Source organism: Manacus candei, unplaced genomic scaffold (assembly GCF_025592945.1).
Source record: "Manacus candei isolate 608988 ecotype Guabito, Panama unplaced genomic scaffold, ASM2559294v1 h1tg000056l, whole genome shotgun sequence".
NCBI lineage: Eukaryota > Metazoa > Chordata > Aves > Passeriformes > Pipridae > Manacus > Manacus candei.
In genome coordinates this window covers 4,679,432-4,702,474 of record NW_026138104.1, presented here as the reverse complement: position 1 = coordinate 4,702,474, position 23,043 = coordinate 4,679,432, and the positions used below count along the sequence as shown (strand labels likewise).

Genomic DNA, 23,043 nt, shown 5'->3' with positions numbered 1-23,043 from the left:
GCTAGTGTCATCCTTGTGCATCTTTCTACACTTGCATGGGACAGAGACTGTGAAACATCTGGCCCAGCTGTGGCTTCTTCCTGTATTTTTACTTGTTGCTCAGCAGTTCCCTGGTTTTATTCCTGCAAACTCTGCAGTGTAGCTGTGCTCCGGATATGTCTCCCACCCTGAGGCTACACAAAGAAAATTAGAACTTTTGCCCTTCTGAGTATTGCTGTTCTTATGACATAAAGGCGTTGCCAGGGACCAACAAGCAAACTAACCAGCTTAACTGGCCTCACTTAACCCCTCAGTTGGAGGTCACTGTTGGATTTGTCTTTCTGTACTGTACTTGCAAAATAATTGGATTCAGACGCCTATATCTGTGACAGCCGGGTAAAGCACAGATGGTTAAACCTTTCTGTCAGTAGAGAACAGGTATTTTGAAGGCACAGCTCTTCTAGGAAGCTGGTTTGGGCATCTTTCTCATGATGAGGCAGGTGAATCCTTCCTTCAAAGTATCTGCTTGCCACATGCAGGCAACTGATTTAAGTGTGGATATCTATAGTCAGCCTCTCTGAGTGTTGATAGGTGTGCTGATAGGGTAGAGGTCATAAAGCACAAACTTTTCTATAGTCCTTATTCCAAAGTGACTTTCATGACTGGAATTCCTTAGCTGGGGAAGTAGCCCTGCTTCTCTCACCCCGCCTGCTACACTCACAGCTGTGCAGTTGCAACTGAGGACTTAAATGCTCAAATTGTTCAGTAAATGTCTTGCAACAAAAAATACCCCTGAAAATTAAAACTTACTGCTGTTCATCTGGCAAATATAGCTTTTTTTATGCTTGCAGTTAGTATTTTCCCAAAATCCTTCTTTATCTACAGATCCTTTCGTCATTGCAATACAGTCAGTCTAGGAAAAAAAACCAAACAAAACCCCAAATTGTTGCTGATAGAGTGCAAAATGCCCAGAAAAATAATAGAAATAGATGTGAGGAGAAAAATGTAATAGCTTTCTTTTCTAATTTTCTGGCTCTTATTTCCATTTATTGTTTCTTGGAAATTAAATGTATTATATTATATATCTTAAGCAAATGTACTTTCATTGGTAGACTAATGCAAGAACTTTTGTCAGTTTATTAAAATTCCTGGGAATGTATTGACGTTGTTTTTACTATGTAGTTTATGTTAATCTGTACTGAATTTGTTGGGGTTTCATTTGGACTCATGCCATACAAGGTAAAACAGTAAACCAGAGTAAAAATCACAGCTATTAATATGGAATATTTTCAGTAAATATAATAATACTAATAAATATAATTAATTCTAGCAGTAAATATAATACAGCATTCGTTTTCTGCAGTTCTAGACTTCCAGAAAGGAATGATAATAAGCGTGGACTCTAAACATGCCTATTAATCTCTGAGTACAGTTTTAAAAATTTGGTCTTCAAAATATTCAGTTGCCTTCTGCTTTAAGCTATTGAAAGCAAGATCTTAACTGAAATAGAAGTGAGGCTGGTTACTTGGATCTTGAGTATGTTATCTAAGCTGCGCATTTTCTGATTTTTTTCTGTTTACTTGTATTATTTTTTCTGTTTACCTCTATATACTTCCTGTCAGGCCATACGTATTCATCTCTAAATGGGAATCCTTGTGCCCACTTAGAATAGTCAAATATGCTTCCATCTGTCCAAAGATATGTACCCTCAGAGATAATGTCATTCAGTCCAATCCATGTTCCACTGGCAATATCCTTTAGCTGGAAGGTGAGGAAGGCTAATAAAAAAAATAGATTAAAAAAAAAAATAAAATAAAAAGTAGCTAAGGAGTGTCCTTTCTTCAAATTCCATGTAAATGAAAGCACAAATAAAACAACCAATCATCTTTTAAAAATATTGGAAATATCAAGTTCAGTATTGCTAGACTATGAGCTAATGGTAAAAGATAAAAATAACAATGGGTAGTTGAACTGAAGTAGTTTGATTTCAGAGGAAAAAAAGAAACATTTTTTTGATAAAAATTATTTAGGCTTCCTGGAAGTATTATAGAAATGGGGGCTAGGAGGGACTTGAAAGGATTATTCAGTCTTCCACAATGTAGCATCCACTGCACATAAGTAATTTCTGATGGATGTTTGTTTACTGTCTAACTTGAATATCTGTGAGCATTTCCTAGCTATAAACTATTACAATTTATCTCATCTTCCAAGTCCATGGGGAACAGATTATTCTTTTCCTTCTGCATGATGCTTTTGTATCTCACTCCAGTTTTCTCTCTGGATCAAGCAGTTCTGGGTCTTCCTTTAAAGGTTATACTGTCTAGATCTGGAGAACATTTCAGCCTCATCATTAGATTTTAAAATGTGCTGGCTTCAAACATAGAGCTGTAAGGCTCAGGTGTCATACCTTGCACTTGATCATTGTGTATGGAGGCTAAATTTCCCCCTAATTCTATACAAATTCTTCTTGCTGAGTGCCAAGTTAGTCTCTCTTCTTCTCTGGATCCAAATATTTTATAACACTGCAGAGAGAGTAAAGGATTAGAAAGAATTTCAGGCATCAAACCCCTTGATTTGGATCAATTCAGTGCTAGTCCCTGCATGCAAAGAGCAGCAGGTAGGGGATTTGCTAAACATGAATCCTGTTGGCCAGTAAGAAGATAACACAGCTAATCACAGCAATGTGTGCACTTAGAGCAGAAAACCTACAAAAGCTTTTGAGGAATTAAGTAGGTATCCAGAGTGCACAGGTAATTTCAGGGACATTACTGAAAGGTGAGGGCTCCTCCCTTTTTATGCCCTTTGACTGCGTAAAAAGCTTTTCCTATTGATTGCATTGTGGGATTGATGTGTGGGTTTAATTTGTTGTTTGTTTGTTGGGGTTTTTTTAAGTTCATATGTTCAGGTTTTTTGCTTAACTTAGCAGAAAGCAATGCTTGCTTGTTTTCTGTATTTGATTTGACATTTATTGATGTTTGTTACTCAGCTTAAGATGAGTTCTGTGGTAGCCAGTTACATATGGAAAAGTGTGACCTTTCATATTTTCATCTCAGTGTTACTCAGAAAAAGGGTCTTACATTTACAGGTAAGGATAATGAAACAAGATTTCCATGCAGTAAGTGTGCTGAAATAGCCAGAAAATTCCAAAGACTGGAAAAGTAAGTATGGCCAAAGGTATATGGACATCTACAAAAATTGTAACTTCAAACATTCAAATCATCTTTTTTTTGAGATTTAGTTACAAATTTACCAACCTGGAAATTTACTACACTGCTAACTAGATGCCTCTTAATAAATTGGTATATGAAGATAGAGAATTTATATGGTGAGATAAAAGGGATAGTTGGTTTCTTCATCTATAGAAAATCTGCTAAATATGGCTGAGATTTATTAGTGTACCTTATTGTTAAACAAAAGCCAAGTTTCAGGGCATCCTCCGAGAGGTGGAAGTACAGTAGGAGCAAATCCTGAGTAAGTTGAATTATGCCTTTCACAGATAAAGGCATTTTTCACAGCACAGCTTATATCTTTCCAAAAGCCTGTAAAGAAATGGAATACAGATAATTATTGTACAGATTACAGAGAAACTCTGGTACCACCACTACAACACTACCTGAGACAGCATTCATAAAGCACAGATGAAACACATTGACCCAAATACACTCCTCCTTCCTCTGCCATATGTTTGTCTCCTAATAGTGTTGGCACGGTTTCAAACCTCAGCATGTTTGTTATGAAAAAGTGTCAGTATTTTGAACTACCTCTTTTTGGGGTAGCCTCAAATTTAAATACATTCCAAACATTTCAGATTTTGATGCTAAGTTTTTACCCAAATATTTCTTGTTGCCATTTTACTCACCAAAATCTTGTGACATTATTACACAGTTTTCATCATTATTTACAAAATTGGGTTCGTTTGGAGCCCAGGCAACATAGTTCACGGGGGTCTCATCCAGCCATCTGGAAGAAACAAGGGGAGAGTGGCTGCCAGACAGACATCTCCAGCAGTCAGTCACAAGGTCTGCTTAGACAGAGGGCTAAGCAAGGTATCAGCAGTGACCAGTGGGTGAAGGCTCTACATATCCCAGAGAGGACATAGCCCCAGCATTACTGCTGCTTCTCATCTGTCTAGTACTGTCACATTCAAGGCCCATCAGCAGTCCATGGACTTCCTTTGCATTCCAGAAAGGTGTCCTCCTGAAAGTCTTCTACAAACATTGTTAAAAGAGGTTCTCTACCAGAAATTTCAGAAAGCCTATTGGATGAGATGTTGCTTATGCTTCTTGCTTCCAGCGCACATAACTTCAACTACTGAGATTAATCTGATTAAACATTTCTATATACTTTTTATCAAAACTTCTTAGACTTTCTCAGGCTTTCTCAGACATTGGAGATCTGGTCAGAGTAAATCTCATCCTTAGGTCGATGTCTAAAATGAATCGGGTGAATAACATCCTAAAACGAGCTGCCTCTCCTCACTAACTATGCAGATTTGCTTGGGTGTTTAACTCAGTTCTTTCAGTGTAAGACATTAAGTAAAATGAGTCTCAGCCTGAACTTCTATTGGGTTTGCTCTCCTAAATCTGGGAAAAAAAAGACATTGCTTAAATACAGAAGTGTTACACTTCTGATGTAAGACATCTTGTGAAAACAATCCAGAGGTCAGTTGCACAAGAGTTACTATGTTGTAAAACAAAAGCACACACAAATGATCCCTAAAAGCAAGATGAAATTACCATCATTTGTTGTCCATTACCAGTTTTCCTTTACTCACCTGAATCTCTTATCAAAGCTGACAACTAAGCCAATGAAATATGATTCCCGTTTGTGTTTTGTGTAACTCTAAAACGAAAATAATTAAAAGTTAAGCACTAACTCTTCCTCAACTCAAGCAAAAACCTGGAAGCCAATTAACCATGCCTATGATTATTTTTTCCTATTTCCTTTTTTTTTTTTCCCGCAGGATTTGAGCCTCAGGTAAGAATAATGTAGGTTTAGACCCAGATTTCAAGCAGGCAACAGGGATATGTGGAACATCCTAGAGTAAGGAACTCACTGGACAAGAAAGCAATAATCAGTGTGCTGAATACTACATATATTAGAAGAGATAAGCAACCTAGGCATGAACTATCCTTTGCTACACCTTTAATGTTTGCATGCCATTTTTCTCTACCTATTAAAAACAGCAGTAATTTCTTTGCAGGTCCTGAGCAAGTCTATTGTTCTATAAATAAATAATGTGGGACAATAGCTCGGGACTCCAGCCTTGCCGAATAGTTAGGCTGTTCCTTTTATCATCTGCTCTGCTTCAAAATTCAATTTTAGTTAATAGGCTCAGTGCTTACATATTTCCATAGAAATTGTCTTTTGCTTTCATTGTCGATGACAACAAGATCTGCAAAGTTCTTCTGACAAATTCTCCGTGCTTCTTCCATGTGGACATGTTCTCTGCTGAAATAGTACTGCTTATCTTCATATATAATCCATCCATCACTAGTGGATTGATATTCTGAAAGATAAGGAATCATATATAATACATTCATAATCTGGTCTGTACAAAGTCTGAAAACTATACCATAATCAACTTTTTGAAAGAGGAAAAGATCCTACCAAGTTTGTAGTCTGGTACAGGTTTTAGCAGTGTACCTGTAAAATAAAAGATCATCATGAGCAACATTCCAAATACAAAAAAGCAGAGGGGTTTGCTTTATGTAGTTTAACATGCTCTGTATAATAGAGGGAAAGAAATTTCAACAAACAATGAATTATGCTAATGCATTTTCAAGAATTTAGAGCACATATCACCATATTAAATTATGTGTATAATTTAGAAATATTTATCTAGTGAAAAACATGTATTTTGCAGTATATATATATATATCACCAAAAGCACTGACTTAAATAATCCAGAATGCACAGTAAACTCTTGGTAAACTGACTTTACTATGAAAAAGTATTTTAGCATTTTTCTTGACATGCTACGATTAACTTTTTTTATATTCTTAGGACTAGAGCCAAAACACATAATCCAGCCAATACAGTAATTTCTAAAGTTTATCTACATCATAGTAAACTATTTGCAAGTACTGAAAGCTTAGTTCTTGTATATTGTTAATACTACACATAATTTCCAGTGTCTCAATGAATTCCTCCTTTCCTGATGTCTGTTTTTAAGAGTTCTGTAGAGCCAATAGATATGAAACCCAAGTTTCTAATTACAGAATGGACCAGGAGGAAGCAATTAAGCTGTTACTATTCCAGAGCCAGCTATAGACTCTCAAAAGTAGCTCTGCTTTCATTTGGATGCCTGTTATTTTGTACTTCTGGACTACTAATTCTCCTAGATTTCTCCATTTCTTCTGTGGTATAGAAATGACAGGAACACATTAGTATAGAAATGACAGGAACACATTGATGAGAAATAAGTGGGGAAAAAAAATGAAAAATCGAGTAAAATTCTTTTGGAGTCTTTCAAACAATTTATTCTTAAGTAATTAATGAAGAACAAAGCTAAAATTATTTAAATATCTTAATTATTACTTTACAGACTTCTTGTCATTTTGATTTTATTGTTTAATCCTAACATAGCTACAGCATTCATTGGTTTTCTGAAAAATGAAGTATCTCATGTAAATATGTGTCTTAAGTGAATATGAGGGATTAATATCTAAACCTGTCTTCTCTCATGTTAATCATCATATAATCTAGACTTGCAATAACAAGATCAATTTCCTTAATTTTTCTTGCTTTTGAAAGGTCATCTAGGATCAAGATAAATTGATCAGAGTTTTTGTGTTATGGTTTCTGAAGTACTTGTGAGTAATCTCACCAAGAGCAAAGAACCACATCTGTATAAAGCAGCAAGTTCAGCACACCAGATAAGGCTGCACAGGATGTGCTGCTTCAAGCTGGTGTGCAGAAATCAGTGTTTGGATGATACATTTGTGTGACTAATCTACCCACAAGGGAACAGTGATTCTTCCTTCTTGATTAAGCAATTTTTCAATGTTACCATGGTGCCTTATTCACCCTTTGAGGGTAATGGTTTGTTGGCAGTCATCAAGTATTAGACATACTCAGTGTTTTTTATATAACTGCTTATCCCTTCCCCTCCCTACTGTGCCTCCTACTAGTTCCCTGTGTGCATCCAATTTTCTTTTCATTTCAAGAAGTTTGTAAGAATCTCCTTCTCTATAGAGATGCACACAAATACTCAGTTTACAACAGGGATGTAGAAATAGGACTGAGTAAACAAAACAAATTCTTTCATTATCACTTGTCACTTGTGGTCTTCAGCCCATGCAGACCCCATTTTCCACTGACAGGCACCCCAACATACATCAGTCAGGTCCGTTTTATGACCCTGGTGCCAGTTTTGGGAGTTTTGGTGTTGGGGCCTTGCTTTCCAGGCAAAGCTGGTGGATGCAGGAGTCCATCGGGGTTGCACCAGACTCTATTTTTGATCAGTTTTTCGGAGTTTCCAGTTCCTATAGCAACTGATCACTCTCTTTAGTTCCCATTATTTGTTTCACAGTGGGAAGCAAAGCTTTTGTCTCTGTTGTACTGAGAACTCTAGTGTCCTGCATCTTTGGCTATCCTGGATATGCCTGAAGCAGATAGAAATACAGGGAGGAGATAAAAGGAGAGGAGATAAGTACCTTTGCTTTGCAAATTTATTCAATCCATGACAGAAGGAGATAAAGCCAGAGATAAAGTAATAGGGACATTTTTAACTTCCTGCATCTGACTACAATTGAAATATCTCAATACATTTCTCTTGCTTTATGTGTTGCCTTCACTATAACTGGCTTTAAAATGAACAATTCCCAGTATTTTTCTTCCTTTCAATTTGTTTGAATCCATAAAATTTGCTTTTGAAACTTGGGTTTATTGCTCCAGTTAAATGAGGAAGTAATATACCTTTTTTTGTTTCACAAATCCAATTAAGCAAATGTTCACAGCGCAAGTCGTTCCAGCGCATTTTGGGTGATCTATTAAACATAACACAATGTTCAAGTTCTTCACGGTTGTTGGGTTCATCTTCATCCCAGTTCTCATAAATTACCTGTGTTGGAAATACATATCAATTACCAGGTGATTTGAGCTGAGTAGAAGTAATTGAGATTGCCAGTATAACACAATTTCAGTATCTTATCATCTCAAAGGCCTTGGTTATGGGATCAACAGGAGTTCAAATAGGTCTGAGAGGGCTGTGAAAGTCATGCTAATCAACTGAGTTTCCCAATCGTTCCCTGAAGAAGGTGCAAAGATCACATGGTACAGAAAAGCTGATGAAAGAAAAACTTGTGGGTGGAGGGAGTCATGTTTATCTCACTTTGTGAATATTGGCAACCTGACTTCCTGTATTGCTGTACAGCACTGTCTGTTTTGGGATGCTGTGAAGGTCTAAGAGCATGGATTGTTGAAGATATAACATGGTGCTGGGAATGAAACAGAGGCAATTTTGTACTTCCATTAGTGTGTTAGGACCGTGCACTGGAACTATTCGGCTGCTGAATTAAGGGTTGCCATGCACCTGATGAAGATTTAAAGAGATTGCAAAAGATGGCATAAAAAGATGAAGATCTTTATATAAGTCGATTAATATACAGCAAATGAATACTCACAGGGGAACCATCAATCCAAGCAAATCCTTCATCAGGATTTAAAAGAAACAAACCAATCCAGAAAGCCTGAGTGTTCAGTCCTTTGTCCCTAAAATAATTCATACGATATAGATTAATGAGTGTAGAAAGAGAGGCCATGACATAAATGCTGGAAAGCATAGACATGCTGCTTTCTATCACACCTGAACTGGAAGCTGTGGTCCATAGCCAGGCTCATCCCTTGCACTCTGTCAGGGAGTTTTATAGTGCTCTGTACTGGGACAAGTCTTACCATCTTTGAAGATTAGGTAAAGGACAAGTGATGTGACACAGAGTCAGCTCAGGCTCCCGTGCCTGTGGCTGCAACAAAGCTCTTGGCTGTAGTATGAGTTCAAAGACAGAAGCTTTAGCAAAAGTAAAACATCAGTAGAGTTATAATACAATTTAACTTATAAAAATAGTGGAAAATGCTTTTCAACTGCTTTGATTTGCTTCTTGGCAATTTCTAAGTAGTTTATTTAACAGTTCATGCTATTTATCTTGTCATACCTATGAACCAAATAAAATAGAGTCCGATTTCATTCACTGCATAACACGAAGGTTTCCCTCTACAAAGATTTCATACTCTAAAGCAAAGAGACTTAACAGACAAAACCACATTCAACTTCCCACAATACTGAAATATATTAAAATGAAGAAAGGTGAGATCACAAAAACTTCCCAATATGACAGTTTTTAATCTATTTGAGAAAGTAAACCTAGATTCATCACTATATTAAACACTTTTGGTTAACTAGTTGTATATTAGATGTCATTGAGATGTCTTGGTATTATGGAATACAATCATAATAGTAATCTAATTTGGGGGAAAATAATGTCATAGCTTATCATGAGCAAGACATGGCATCTACAGTGCTATAAAAATTAAAATTAATTACTGATTTCAGGAGTCTTCAGTTTAGAGTCAGAAAAATTTCATATTAAGTCCTTGCATTTTGGTTTACATTACAGAGTAGCTGAAGGGGTTTTTTTAAATGAGTTGGTTAAAGTATGAATTACAGCCAGTTACAAAATATCACAGAGCTGAACATTTTATTTTCTCCCTTTTGGTAGAGGGACTAACTTGTTAAAAGTTGATCAGATCTGGACAACAGCCTTGATAAAAACCTGTGATGAAAATTTCAAAAATATCAAAGCCTCTTTGCTTTGCTCAGCTTCTTGCTCAGCTCCAGATATATTTTAAGGAATTTTGTATTTAACATAGCAGGAACATGAAAAAGAGCTGTTATGCAAGTACTCACGATGCTAACTGCCATAATAAAACTTGATCTTCTCTTGTATTGATTGTGACTAGATCTCCACCTATTTCTCTACAGAATTCTTCAGCCTCAAACCAAGACTTCTTTTGGTTTCCCTCTCTCACAAAAAACTGTTGAGAACAAAAGATAAAAATAAATTTCTAAATGTGCAAAGGATATAAAATACGTGTAATTAAAATCAGCGTCACTTTAGCACCCCTTTATTCGAGTGAGACAACATAACATCTGCCAAAACCTTTAATATTAAACATTAGAAATGTAAAGTGTAAGTTTTTTTTCTTAGCATCATCTATTTTAAAATAAGCCAAGAGTAGTATAGGCATCTGAGGAGAACAAAAGCTATCAGAATGTACAGAGGAGAAAAAAATAATCTATAGTCTAATTGGAACTTTGACCACTGAAAGGTTCAAAGAAAGAAGAAAAGCTTTAGCCATGACACTTCACAGTAGAAAGCAGGAGATTTTTGAGAAATTGAAGGTGAAGGGAAAGGCAATAATTTGGAATAGAAAAGATAGTATGGATGGAGAAAGGTATTTGTGAGAATGTGGGCCGTGGCTGGGGGAGAGGTTTTTGCATGGTGGTGCAAGCACACAAATAGCTGCACTTTTTGCTATGAAGTGCATGCATTCTTGAACTAAGGACATACTTACGGAACAAAATGCTTGACATTTTATTGAAAGGATAATCAACAATTTGGTAACTGGTGGAACCACTACAATGATAATTAGGCGTGACACAGAAGCTGAGACCCTTGTAAATACAGAACTAAAATCAACTCTGGCCTCCCAACAGGCAGAAAGTCTCAAGAAAGTAAGAAGATACTTAAATAAAGAACTGGAAGAGCAATGCTGTGTATTTACTTTTCTTTGATCTATTTTGCCTTTTCTTTCTCTGAATTTTTTTTCTTTGTAAAGGCATTTAAGTTAAATCAAGAGAATGCTCAAAAGCTTTATTTGCTGAAGAGTCACCAACTAAACCTGGATCTAAAAGTGTCACTAAAAGTATTGCATGCTGTGTGAGAAAAGGTTGGCAGAGGGGCATGTTTTTTCTTAGAAACATTATCTTTTGCAAGTGACACTGCCAGTTCTTGAGATGCAATACTATGTTTTTGCTGAAGTTTGAAACTCCTGGAAGCAAATAAATTAGGTGAGGTTCTCATCTGGCATTTAGACAAAAGAAAGCATATTTCTAGTATTCTGTGTTCATCGTTTCCTGCTGTTGACTTTTGTTATATTTGATGGATTTTTTTCTCTTTTTTTCTTGTCCTTGAATACCAAAGAGAAGATCATTCCCAAAAAGTGCCCCAGCATCACAGAAACCCACGCTCAGGCTCGCAGTGCAGGGAGACACACACTTACTCTGAAGCACGAGTCTGCCTGGGGGGATCCATCCCAACTTTCGGCACAGGTGGCCACAGGGACCTGTCCTGGAGGAGCAGTAGGTGGCACTCCCGCTGCCCACTGTTTGCAAAGATAATTTGATGTCTTCTCACAGCTAACAACATCCCATAATCCAGCTGCAGTTCCCAGGGCAACACACCCTTGCTCTTTTCCTTTGTAATATGGAAACAAAATGAGTAAAACCAAGCCTTAAAAGATTTCTAAGGAATGAGACCTATGCTTTTATTCAAAGATGCAGATTATGCAGATTAAAAAAATGTCCTGGATATAAAACTATTCTTATACCTCCTGCCAGAGGCCAGATATGGGCCAATGAATCTCACAGACACAGCTTTGCCAGAATCAGAGTTTTGTAGCTTTAGAAAACAAATCTTCCTTATCTTGCCACTGCAGGGAAATCACAGGGCAAATGGCTCTTGGTTATATTTACATATGTAATAGATGATCTGACAACTACTTTGGAGTACTATCCTTGTAATTCAATTTTAAGAAGACTGATACAAAGTACAACAGGTTTGTTTTAAGGCATAATTAGCTGGTGTGAAGGTCAGAGCTCCCACATAGATGGTAATCTGTATCACTGAAATGCAAAACAGCTGGATGGCTGCTGCTCATTTATCCCATATGCACCTCGTGGGTCAAAAAACTGCCCAGAATATTTCTTCTAAATCTGATGAGTTGTTATTAACTGGTGTTGAAAAAACTTGAAAAAAATGAGACCATTGACGTTGTTAACTCCTGCACAATATTGCCTTCAGTCTAACCTATTAAAAATCCATTTCTGTACAACTTTGACTTACACCAACACCTGACACGCAGCTGTGACAGTGCTTGTTGCGCTGATGTTAAACACAGGTGTGAGCCACTGAGAGCTACAGACAGAAAACACAGTGCCCACTCTAATTTCTAACTCCAGGGGATTGAAAGTAGAAACCCATGTGAGTTGCAGCTGCACTCCTGTCACAGGGTTTGAGCCCATGCAGAATTTACCTGGCATTGCTGTGTTCCAGTGAGTGAAGTGAGGAGTTTCACCATTGGTCCACCTGAAACTCCCTCGTTCTTCTGTGTCAGAGAGACCAATCCAGAAATACTCTTCAGACCTCAGCCCCACCAGACTAACCAGAAAGGTTTGCTCATTTCTGCAGCAGAAAACAGGGTTAATTCACAGCCTATTACCTTGCAATATTGATCTAAATGATATAAACAGAGTTATGCTAATGTGATCCCAAAGCAACAGCTCCTCAATGAAGTTCAGGCAAAACCTCAGTAGGCTTTAAACTGCAGTCGAAAGAATTTCATGAGGAACAACTTTCTCTTTTCGGCTAAAGGCATCTGAAAGGTCACAAACAACTGCTTATATGGGCTTCTTGTTGTATTCTACTATTTTCATTGTCTTGCCAAATCTTTGAGGTGCCTCAAACAGACCACCAAGACAGGACCAAGCTGTCAGCTTTGCTAGCCATCACCTCTGTTCCTCAGAGGCCATGAAGCCTGCAAAACCTGGCTGAGATGTGGGTAGGTTAGAGATTATACATTCTGGCTGCAGGAGGAGGCAGGTCCTGGGGAAGATTTCCCACATTTGTTCAGAATTTGGCTTAGAATGTAGTTTAGGAAAATATTTTTTTAAAGCTTTCTTTTCATAATGCCAGAAAACCAGTCAACAAGTAGATGAAAAAAACCAGACAACAGAAAAAACTAAAACCAAAAAAACCATCCCCAAAACAACCAAACCCCCTCCCCCCAAAACCAGAAGTTGCTTTAATTATTAATTGAAAGATAACAGAAAACTCTTTAACTCAAAAACCCCCTCGAATATGAAAACTGCTATAATAAAGTAGAAAGCCCTAAAACATTAGGGTGTTTGGTTAGGGTTTTTTTCCTGCATGGATAATCTTTATGTGGCTTACTACTATAAATTTTTTTGAGAAGTGCTGATAAAACTCTTTAAAGGATTCAAAAAATGGACACATTTTGCAAGTTTCTCCATTAAAAGCACTGATTTTTTTTTAAAAAATTATTTTCCCACCTGCTTTCCACCGTAGCTAGATAAGCTTTGCTCTGTTCACATGTCTTATTTGCTTCTGAGAACGTCAAAAGTGCAGAACCCACCAAGTAACAGTGAAAACCATATCTTTTCCAACCCTGTGACAAACATAAGGCTTTTAATGTGCTGTGGAAAGAGACTTCAGTGTAGAAGTTGTTCTACTCTTCTGTGTATAAATATTCAATGCAGCTGAGCTTAAAACCAAGATGAGACTGGGCCAATCTGTTAATAAATAAAAGCTATTTGTGGTGCTGTTCACTCCTACAGGAGGCTTTTTTTGTTTAAGGGATGACATTAACATCTTAGTTTTCATCTCTTTTACGTGTACAAGAATTTTCAAAGAAAATTGTGACTGTGATATTTGCTATTGCTTTGCGGTGTTCTGTAAGGATAGGATTACACAAACTGAGTCTGTGAGGAGCCCATGATTCATTCAGGGTGACCTGCAGCTCCAGCTTTCCAGAGCTGCAGGATAAGATATAATGAAATACAAAATTATTGCAATATGGAAATGAATTCACATACAAGCACAGCCTCCCAAAGCTGCCCCTGCCACCCCCAAGTGCAAAGGGTGAGATTTTCTGAGCCACGAGGAATCCAGATAGCGCTTGTTTGTAGGGAGGGTGGAAAGGAGGAATATCAGTAAAACATTCCTATTTCTTCCTGCTCTTAGAGAGAACTGTGCTGACCAAAACAGATACAATGGTTTTCTGAATCACAGGGTGGCTTATCTGGAAATGGAGGGAAAGGCAGTATTCATGTACATGTAAATGAATCCGACTTTCTTGAGAATTTTCAGAATAAAAATGAAAAATGCACATATATTAGTAAGTTGCTAGGAGGAAAAAATTAGATTTCCTCAAGAGTAGATTTTCTAGAAGATACAAACACAGTGTCCAAAAGAAACAAGAACCCGTAAATTAACTTCTGCACATTTTTCCAAACATTATTATTTATGAGACAGCATTTACTTTCTGGCAGCCTGGGTCCTCAATTGTTGCTTTTTCAAAGGATTGTGATGAAGGCTTCCTTTTACAGATGTAACCAAGTTGCTTATCACAAACATTAGTTGCCCAGTATCCATCCTAGAATAGTAGGGAGAAGAAACAAATGTAAAAACATGGTATTCATAAATATAACTAGTGTTTTTCCTCTTTCTTCACAGGGTAATTGGAGAGTTATTAAAAATAAACCACATCTATCTGTGAGTATTGATTTAAAATCCTTTTAATGCTGTTTTCAGGTGAAAGAAGGAAATAAATAACTTTGTTAAATCTCAGCATTTCTTCCTATCATAACTATTTAATGAGAGGGTTCGTAACGATCCATCTCATCTGGGGCTAAGGGATCTGCTTTTAAAGTAGGATTATTTCACTACACCTCTAGAAAAAAGATCAGTTAAACTGAAATCACGCACATCTGATAGGGTTGCAGTAAATCTATTTTGTCCATCAAATACTCTGAATATGACTGATGACTTTTAAAAGAATAGATTATGTAAAAAATAAAATTGAAATAGGAGCTATTTGTCTCCATGAAATCTGGTTTAGGATCAATTCTATTGATGCCTAATCCTGTCAAGCATTAGCATTATTTTGTGATATAATGGTTCTTTCAATAATAGCATGTCTTTCATAGTAGCATTTTCAATTTGTTTCTTTCAAAATTCATTACACTTCTTTGTGTGCATGCACATGCATGTAGATGTATCAAGCAACCATGTTTAGCAAGAAAATAAAGTTTCTGAGTCAAGCACTCAGAAATACTATAGAATTTTACATTAGTTGACAGGGAGGTGACAGCTGAAGAAACATGCCCTAGTGCCAGGTCTCCCTGCCTCAATACCATGCCTCAGTGATGGGACATTGAGGGACATAATGGTCTATTGGATTGGAACATGAAGCATGCAAATAGCATATAAGGTACTCACATAAGGTATTAACTAGTTCATCCCCATTCCTCTCCCAGAGCTTTAAATTTTTTCTTTGCTGCAGCCAAGGGAAAGAATATAACATAAAATTTCTGGATCAAACTTTTCACCAGATAAGGAATCTCAGAAGACAGCACTAGGAAAATGTTGCCTCTTTCTTTCTGATCTCTCCTGACCTCTGAACTTCTCTTCTGGTTAATGCCAAATTTTGGAGGAAAACTATTTAAAGTTAAGATAAAGAATTATACATACGCAAGCATATCATGTAAGTGATTTCAGGCTGATATAGTTATTAACTTACATTACTAAAAAATGAGTGCATGCATATACCTGCCCCTTCATAACAACACAGTCCTCCAGACCATTCCTGTAGGTGGGATGCCTGCGTTGCCATTTGGTGAACGTCACAGGAGTCCCGTCACTCCACTCGAAATAGAAGTGAGTCTTCAGGTCATTCAGACCCAGCCATAGCTCTTCTGTTGGCTCTGAAGCATGACAAGAAATAGGTTTGCTTACTGTCCACTGTGCAGTGAATGTTTTCATATGCTGAACAAGCAGGGACTGATAAATGTGGGATGTGGTACACAAGAGGTAGTCTTTGTGCTTTAATAAAAACGCTGTTTCCCTCTGAGGTCTGTATAAGATGGCATCAGATGCCATTCAGAAATGCTGAGTTTAATAAACATAAGGTTCTTTACAGTTGGCAGAAGATTTTTGCAAACTTTCTGTGATTCAGAACAAAATGGTCTTGAGCATGGAGATAGTGAGTGGCTGTAAGTGTCCCACCTCTCATGAGATCATACTAAGTCCAAGCCATGAAGACATCTGTCAGTACATCTCCTTATTAGGGAAGCATTGGAGGATTTGTATTGGCCCATCAGGTGTGTTCACCAAGGCCAGCATCTGCAGCAAGTGTCAGGACTGGTTACTACAGACCCAAGGAATATCGGAAGTGAAAAGATATTGTTTTCTTAGAAGGATATATAGCAAGAGGTTAGCCTCAGAAAGAGGTTTTAATCTCAGCAAGAAGTTTATCTTCTAGGTTTGGAGCTCAGTTCTGAAGCCATTGAACATAGAATGTAGGTGCCAAAAATGCAATCTTTAGAGGTCTTCATGTGTCTCTGGGAGGAATACCTTTTTTTTTTTGTTTTCTTCTCCTCCTTTATAATGTTTTACAACATAGATTATTTCTTGATAAACATAAAAATGTTTCTAGGTTTATGCAACAGCAACAACATAAATGAGCACAATCAGATTCAGCCTTCCACTTATGATATTTCAAAGGAAGCATTAATATTTAATGTGAAGTTCCACTTTTATGTTAGGGATGGGGCAATCCCAGTACAGACCTACATATATACTCACTGTAACCAAGCTGTGACACTAGAAAGCTGTATTCAGCAATGTTGTGGACACTTGCCAAATCTCCATCTTGCTTCTTACATGAAGTCAGAGCATCTTTCCATGTTTTGGGGTGCCACTGAATGCTGTAGCAGTGACCTGCGTATGGCCACCAACCGTCTGTGCATTTAACAGGTCTCGATTCCCCTAAAATCCAAGAACAATTTTTCAGAACAAGAGAAAAATAGAAAACACTAGAAAGAGGTCTCTCAAGTACTCTTTACAAAATTGGGACTAAATGAATAAATATAAAGCTGTAGTTGGCAATGCAAAATATATTCAAATGGCAACCAAATATCATTAAGGCAGAGTATGCTAAATATGCAAATAGAATGATGTCTCCTTAAACAGAGAACCATCGAAAAATGCTCACATCATGTGGGTAATGCAATTTGAAATAATGCTCTGGGAAGAAAGAGAGACCAAGGCAAACATCAGCATCTCCCCTCTTAGTCCCTTGGAGACATTTGGTCAGTGTGTCGTGGTTTCTGTGCTGCCTGTGGTGGCTGACATTGTGCTGTGCCTGCTGCTCAATGATTTCTTGCAAACACACATATTTGTCAGATATGGAAGAGCATGAAGTAATTCTTTGGTAACTGCAGGTCACTAAACCTTACAAATAAGCAGAGATCTGGTACTTTGCATATTAATTTAGTGGCTTTTTTATTACTTAGATTCCTAAAAACTTACCTTAAGCTTACTTTAAAAATAGAACCCTGCATTTCTTTTTAAGGTTAATACTGCAATAAAGATTTTCTGAAATGGTTTCTCTACTTTCTTTAATAAAACTTGTTCTTTAAAAGTAGCTTTAATACCATTCCCAGACAACAGTTGCCAGTGGATCCCTCCTGCACGGGACATGTTCATTACCATGCTGTTGTGTTGGGGTGGCCCATGAATGCAAAAAGGTCTATATCAATGTTGTTGCTGCTCCTGCTCTGCTTGTATGAACCCAATGCATTGCATAATGTTGACATTAGATGATAAATATTTTTCTTATGAATATATGAGTAACTGCAATTACTTAATTGGAGCAAATGAGAATAACACTTCTACTGTATTTATGCAAATTTGCCTTTTGGCATTGGTTACCATGACAGGGCAGCTTCCAGCTCTCTTGCAAGAATGAATGATGGAGTGATGGAACAAAACAATAACATTCTCCTATGAATGTTTAATACACAAAGGGAGGACAAAGGCAGTATATAAAAGTCTGTGTGTCATGTATAGTTGTATTTTCTAAAGGTTTCTAATATCTTGGTTGAAAAATAATGTTGCATACCTTTTACCATTTGCTGATCTTTACAAGTTGCTCTTTCTAGGAGTTGGAGAAAAACCTTTCTTTTTGTTTTACCAACCTACCTTTGGATATAATGTCAGGCTTTGAACTGAAGATACCCTTTTCACAAATGTAGCCTAGTCTCTGGTTGCAGGCTTGGTTTTCCCATTTAGCATTCTCTCTGGGGTTTAGCACCCCACAGATTTTCCCAGGAAGAAGGAAAGGACTTCCTTTGAGTAAGAGAGAAAATAGAATCTCACAGCAAAAAAAAAGTAAAAAAAAAAATAACAGAAAACATAATATTACCAGTAGAAATATCAGCTTTTCCTGAAACCTTGAATCATTATTATGATGAAACCCTTCCCTATAGGGTAACTACCTCGTAGTTTATAGGATGCTATTTTTAGTCTATGCATTGAAAATGAAATAATGACCCTCCATTGACTTTTTGTCAGGATAGCACTGGGAAATTTCTAATTCTTTTCCTGACATCCTGGTGCTCACAGGAAGAAGAGCTGAAACTAGACCTTCAGCCTTTGTCAAAAACTTCCAAACTTTAGAAATATTGAGTTTTAAGTTATATTGTCCTTTCAGTATATCTCAAGAGTTTCACAGTTCTAAGTTCCTAGGTAATAGCTTTTCTTACTTCTGTTGCAGTGTGTACAAACCTCTGTAATCAGCAAAGTGAATTTCCTGATACAGAATATTTGAAAACTTACAGGAGAGTTTAATTACTCCTTTACTACATCGTAACTTTTCCAAACTAAGAGATGGCTTGGAATACTCATGGCACAAAGGAAACACAGAACCAAAAAAGCCAACAAGCAAAGAGAACTCCCTAGCTATGAGGAGCACCACAAACTCATTCTGTCTCCCTTCCTCAACGTGGCCCAGTGCAATTTTGCATGCACTGTTGAGGAATTATGAGCTGGCTCCATAAGCCTCTCAATAATATCAAGAATCTCTCCGGACAACATAGTGCCCTTATTTTCTAAATATTTTGTTACCTTTGGAAGATTTGATTTACATGCATACTCTTGGGCAACATGTTATGGAAAATTCTGATCTTTGATGTGTAGGATTGTATATCACTCTAAAGGATATTCTGCTTTCAAAACAAGCTCTCTGTTTAGGTTAGGAAATAGAATAATATGCTATAGCTGATGTCCACTGTGAACTTTGAATTTGAAAGTGCAATTCTTAAAGTAGCTGTTCTAAATCAGAATGGGTTTTCCTGAAATAAAGGTAGTTAAGGTAGTTTTTATTTTTTAGTGTCTTATCAGAATCCATTCAAAGATTAAAAAATAGGCACAGTTCTTACCTGGAGCCCAGTTTAAATATCTGAAAGGGCTGCCCCCAGCCCATTGCCATCCACTGTCAAAATCAAAAATGTTCAATCCAATCCAGAATGCAAACTCAAATTCTTTAGTTAGCTCTAAATTAGAAAAAAAAAATATCCCTCAGTTTTATCTCCCTATTCTCATTCTTAGTAAGGTCATCTAAAGGAAGTTAAGTCAAAAGTAAGAAATTCATATTTCTTAGTTGAAACCAGCCCCAAAGCAGTACTTTCTGCATTACTGAGATGCACAGATTCCAAAAAGTAAAATATGTAAATGAATCTGTATTGATTTAGTGAAGGTCTCAGTAGTTAAAAGGGCAAATTAACATCTTATTTCACTACTTAAATAAGAGTTTATTTCTTTCACTTGGTTTCATTACAACATAAGAGATGCTGAAAATACCTGATTTTCATCAGGGAACTGTACTAAATTGTACTATATTCATGGAATAAAAGATGACAACAGTGTGTCAATCCATTGCTTCCAGACTTTTTTCTATGTGAGTGGTTTCAAAGCCTCCTTTACACTGTTTATAACCAAATAGATACCTGTATTTGAAATCCACTGAAATTATTTGGAATTTAAGGATGGAAATGTACCCATACTAGGACCAATCTAACTATCATCATATGATCTTCTGAAAAGATTAATAATCCTTGAAACATGGAAGAAAAAGGTAATTTGAGGACATTTGAGGCTCCTCCATAGCCCTGCTGAGGAATGAGTGCCCTTGCACAGAGGTGAGCAGAAGAAACCCTCCCCTAGGACAGACTGCAGAAGGTGCAGGAGCTCCCATCTGGAGCACAAAGCTGGGATGGGGCCTCTTCCCCCGCACAGAGGTTTGTGACCAACCTTTCATAAAAAACCCACCACCTGGTGGAAGGGCGGTTCAGACCATCCCGCTTCTGGTGGCTGCTGAAGAACTCCTGACACCCTGTCTTTGCTGAGACAGATGACCAAGTAGTCAACTTTATCACAGCATTTTAAGGTCTTGTTCTCTATCTTTTTACCTCTTATATATGCTTGCTCCTGAATCTCTGTGATGCTTAGTAGTTCTGCATTTTGCTGCTGACAGCTTTTCCTTGCCTGGTGCCATGTTAGAGCTGATTCTGAATTTATCTGATAGTGAATGCCAGTTGAAACATCCTCCATCCAAAATCTTTCTGTGTCATCTGGAAGAAGAAGTGACATAGAGCACTATTCTAGTAGATTCACATCGCACCAACTGAAAGAAAATTAAGTGTGTAATGATGCAAAATATCTAAAGATGCACACTGTTAACTGTAAGCATCAGAAAAAAATGAAATTAGTCTAGGCATCAATTTTTAAAAATGTGTAATGCTTTTGAAATTTAAAACATTATTTTAAATTTCTAGGTTTTTATACAGGAGTGAATTTTTTTCCAAGATTTGTTTTTTAATTTTTTCATACTTAAAATGCAAAACTAGGTAAACCAGATGTATCTGTTGATTGGAAAATGAGATTCCAGGGTGAAGTCATAGGAGGAAAGTGTGTAGATGAACCATAGATTACTCTAACATGGTATGCAGGACTTACTTATTAGTGGGCAAAATCCATAAAGTTTATCAGCATCAAAATCTGCAGTTGTTGCACACCATAGCCAGCCATCTGTCCTACCAGCATCTGTGCACTCATTGTACTGTTTGCCTTTGTATTTGAAAGGGAATACACAGGGCTTTCCATTGGCATTTCCTTTTAATGTAAACATATCTAGTGGGAAGAAAAGGTCAAGAAAATAATAATAGGGCTATGAAAATAACAATAAAATCATAAATCTGACTTCCTGGTTATGGATCTATCTATCAGTATATCTGTCTATCTAAACTGAGAGGTCACACATTTTTTTAATTAATTTTTATTATAATTTCCTCCCTGATGTAGCTACAGATTATAAATAAAATCTTTTAGTAAAATCAGGTGTTTATATACTGTGTTTAGAACTTGATATATACACCTTGTAGGCAAGTCAAATTCTGTGGTAAGTTGCAGATACGTTGTTGTTCCTGAAGACAGAAAAACTTCAAGTAGAACTGAGACAACAAGTGAACTGCATTGTTGTTTTCTGCATGGCTCAATCTATTACCACATCTATTCATTAACTGTTTAAAGAAAAAGGATAGCTGATCAGAGAGAATACAGATCAGGTAGTCATGAGCATATTTACACAGTAAAAATTTCAGTTGTAACATTTCTGCACTTGAGAGGTCTTGCATATTCACCCTGAACTCAGATTCTTTAAGGTTAACAGTGCTTCATATTTTTAAACTATCAGAGTATCATGGGATTGTTCTTTTATCCTGAAATTTCTGATATATGCTCTCAGTCTCAAATTCACAAAATCTCATTCCTTCACTCAGTTCTACATACATTAGTGCTTTACCATGTCTCTCTATAGCTACAACCGAAGGGTGTTATACATCTTCAGACTAGAGCTATTCTTCTAATTTGGTCAGAGTAGAGGGGAGGAGCCAGATCTTCCTTCTCATACCTCATGTCGTGGGGCAGAAAGAGAAACTTACACAGCTATCATGAAAACATGGCTCTAAAACACCTTGATTGTTTACTGCACCAATGAGAGGTGTGATGAGAGGGTAAACAGAAAAAGCTCCCTGCTTCCTCATCTCTCCTTGCCATCCCACATAGTGCCATCTGATTGAATATTTCTACAGAAAGAAATTCCAGTTTAAAGATCTTGCTCTTACTACCTCCATTTTCTCCAACATCCCTACTCCTCCCCTCTTATTCTGTGAATCAAGAACTGCCAGGATAATACCCAATATACTATTTATATTATGTATCAAATCTTATAACAAGTACAAAATGAAAAATCTATGCATTAAAACTGTCAAGCTTCCCAAGAAAAATCATTTTCATATCTATTTAGCTCAAAAACAACAGGAAACTTACCTGATAACTGTAATGAACCATGCATGAGGGAAAGAAAAACTAGAAACCTGGAGAAACTCATTGCAAAGATAGTTTGCTTCTCATTCATCTAAAAGTTGGACTATAAAATTGTCAATAAATAAAAATCCTTCTCAATGAGGATAGAAACGGGTCCTTCTCTGTGCCAAAGGGTTGATGGATAAAGCTCTGTACTCTAAATAAGGAAATGTCCTGTCACATGGTATTTTGAAATAACTCTAGGGCACATTGTAAACACTTCTTTTTGAAGAGAGAGTTCCTTCCAAAACTGAAGGCTCTGTCCTTGTAACTGGAGGTGGTGACATTTGTCTTCTTCCATGACATTGCTAGTATTATATACGGGTAGGTTGCTGAGGTGCTACACAGGACAGACCTGGAAAAGCAACTTGAGAATTGATGACAAGAAACCTGCAGTGAAATATCATTGATTAAAAACCTCAGTCTCTGATTTAACCCTTACATCTCAGAAACAAAGGGAGATGAAACCCTGGTAATTCAGTATGTTGCTATAATGTCACAGCTCTACATATCTAGAATAAAGGGCAAATTTTATAGGATCTGCAGTATTTAGTGCTTTATGACTTCTTGCTCACTTTGAGGCTAAATTTGCTATTTTTTCACTGTCACACTGATTGCTTTGATCCCAGTTTGGGGCTGGGCTGTTCATAACTGCTTGTCAAAGACCTGAAAGAAATTATCTTCAAGCTGTAGGATGGTGGTAAGCCTCCCTATAACAGAAGGGAAACTTTTACCTGGAACACTTTAATACTTTTATCAAGCCAAAGGATGTGTTTATCTA

At 37.0% G+C, this 23,043-nt stretch overlaps 1 protein-coding gene and 1 long non-coding RNA gene across 2 annotated transcripts in view; one reads left to right on the top strand and one right to left on the bottom strand.

Moving 5' to 3' along the window:
* LOC127477659 (macrophage mannose receptor 1-like) overlaps positions 1-22,431 on the bottom strand; it is a 30,697-nt gene extending 8,266 nt beyond the window's left edge. Inside the window, exons 1-22 of the mRNA XM_051802304.1 lie at positions 22,227-22,431; positions 20,856-21,029; positions 20,309-20,470; positions 19,280-19,393; positions 18,042-18,188; positions 16,644-16,826; positions 15,609-15,763; positions 14,320-14,433; positions 13,331-13,446; positions 12,295-12,443; positions 11,263-11,456; positions 9,887-10,014; positions 8,607-8,694; positions 7,900-8,044; positions 5,590-5,625; positions 5,325-5,488; positions 4,754-4,821; positions 3,839-3,939; positions 3,379-3,518; positions 2,387-2,501; positions 1,582-1,757; positions 790-892 (exon numbers count right to left, since the gene is read on the bottom strand). Coding sequence (XP_051658264.1) covers positions 790-892; positions 1,582-1,757; positions 2,387-2,501; positions 3,379-3,518; positions 3,839-3,939; positions 4,754-4,821; positions 5,325-5,488; positions 5,590-5,625; positions 7,900-8,044; positions 8,607-8,694; positions 9,887-10,014; positions 11,263-11,456; positions 12,295-12,443; positions 13,331-13,446; positions 14,320-14,433; positions 15,609-15,763; positions 16,644-16,826; positions 18,042-18,188; positions 19,280-19,393; positions 20,309-20,470; positions 20,856-21,029; positions 22,227-22,314 — 2,860 coding nt within the window. The 5' untranslated portion in view covers positions 22,315-22,431. The remainder of the gene's footprint in view (positions 1-789; positions 893-1,581; positions 1,758-2,386; positions 2,502-3,378; positions 3,519-3,838; positions 3,940-4,753; positions 4,822-5,324; positions 5,489-5,589; positions 5,626-7,899; positions 8,045-8,606; positions 8,695-9,886; positions 10,015-11,262; positions 11,457-12,294; positions 12,444-13,330; positions 13,447-14,319; positions 14,434-15,608; positions 15,764-16,643; positions 16,827-18,041; positions 18,189-19,279; positions 19,394-20,308; positions 20,471-20,855; positions 21,030-22,226) is intronic.
* On the top strand, positions 306-11,258 carry LOC127477737 (uncharacterized). The gene is made up of 3 exons (XR_007907021.1): positions 306-417; positions 3,065-3,137; positions 11,184-11,258. It is a non-coding gene; the product is annotated as an uncharacterized LOC127477737 (long non-coding RNA).
* Positions 22,432-23,043: the final 612 nt, after the last annotated feature.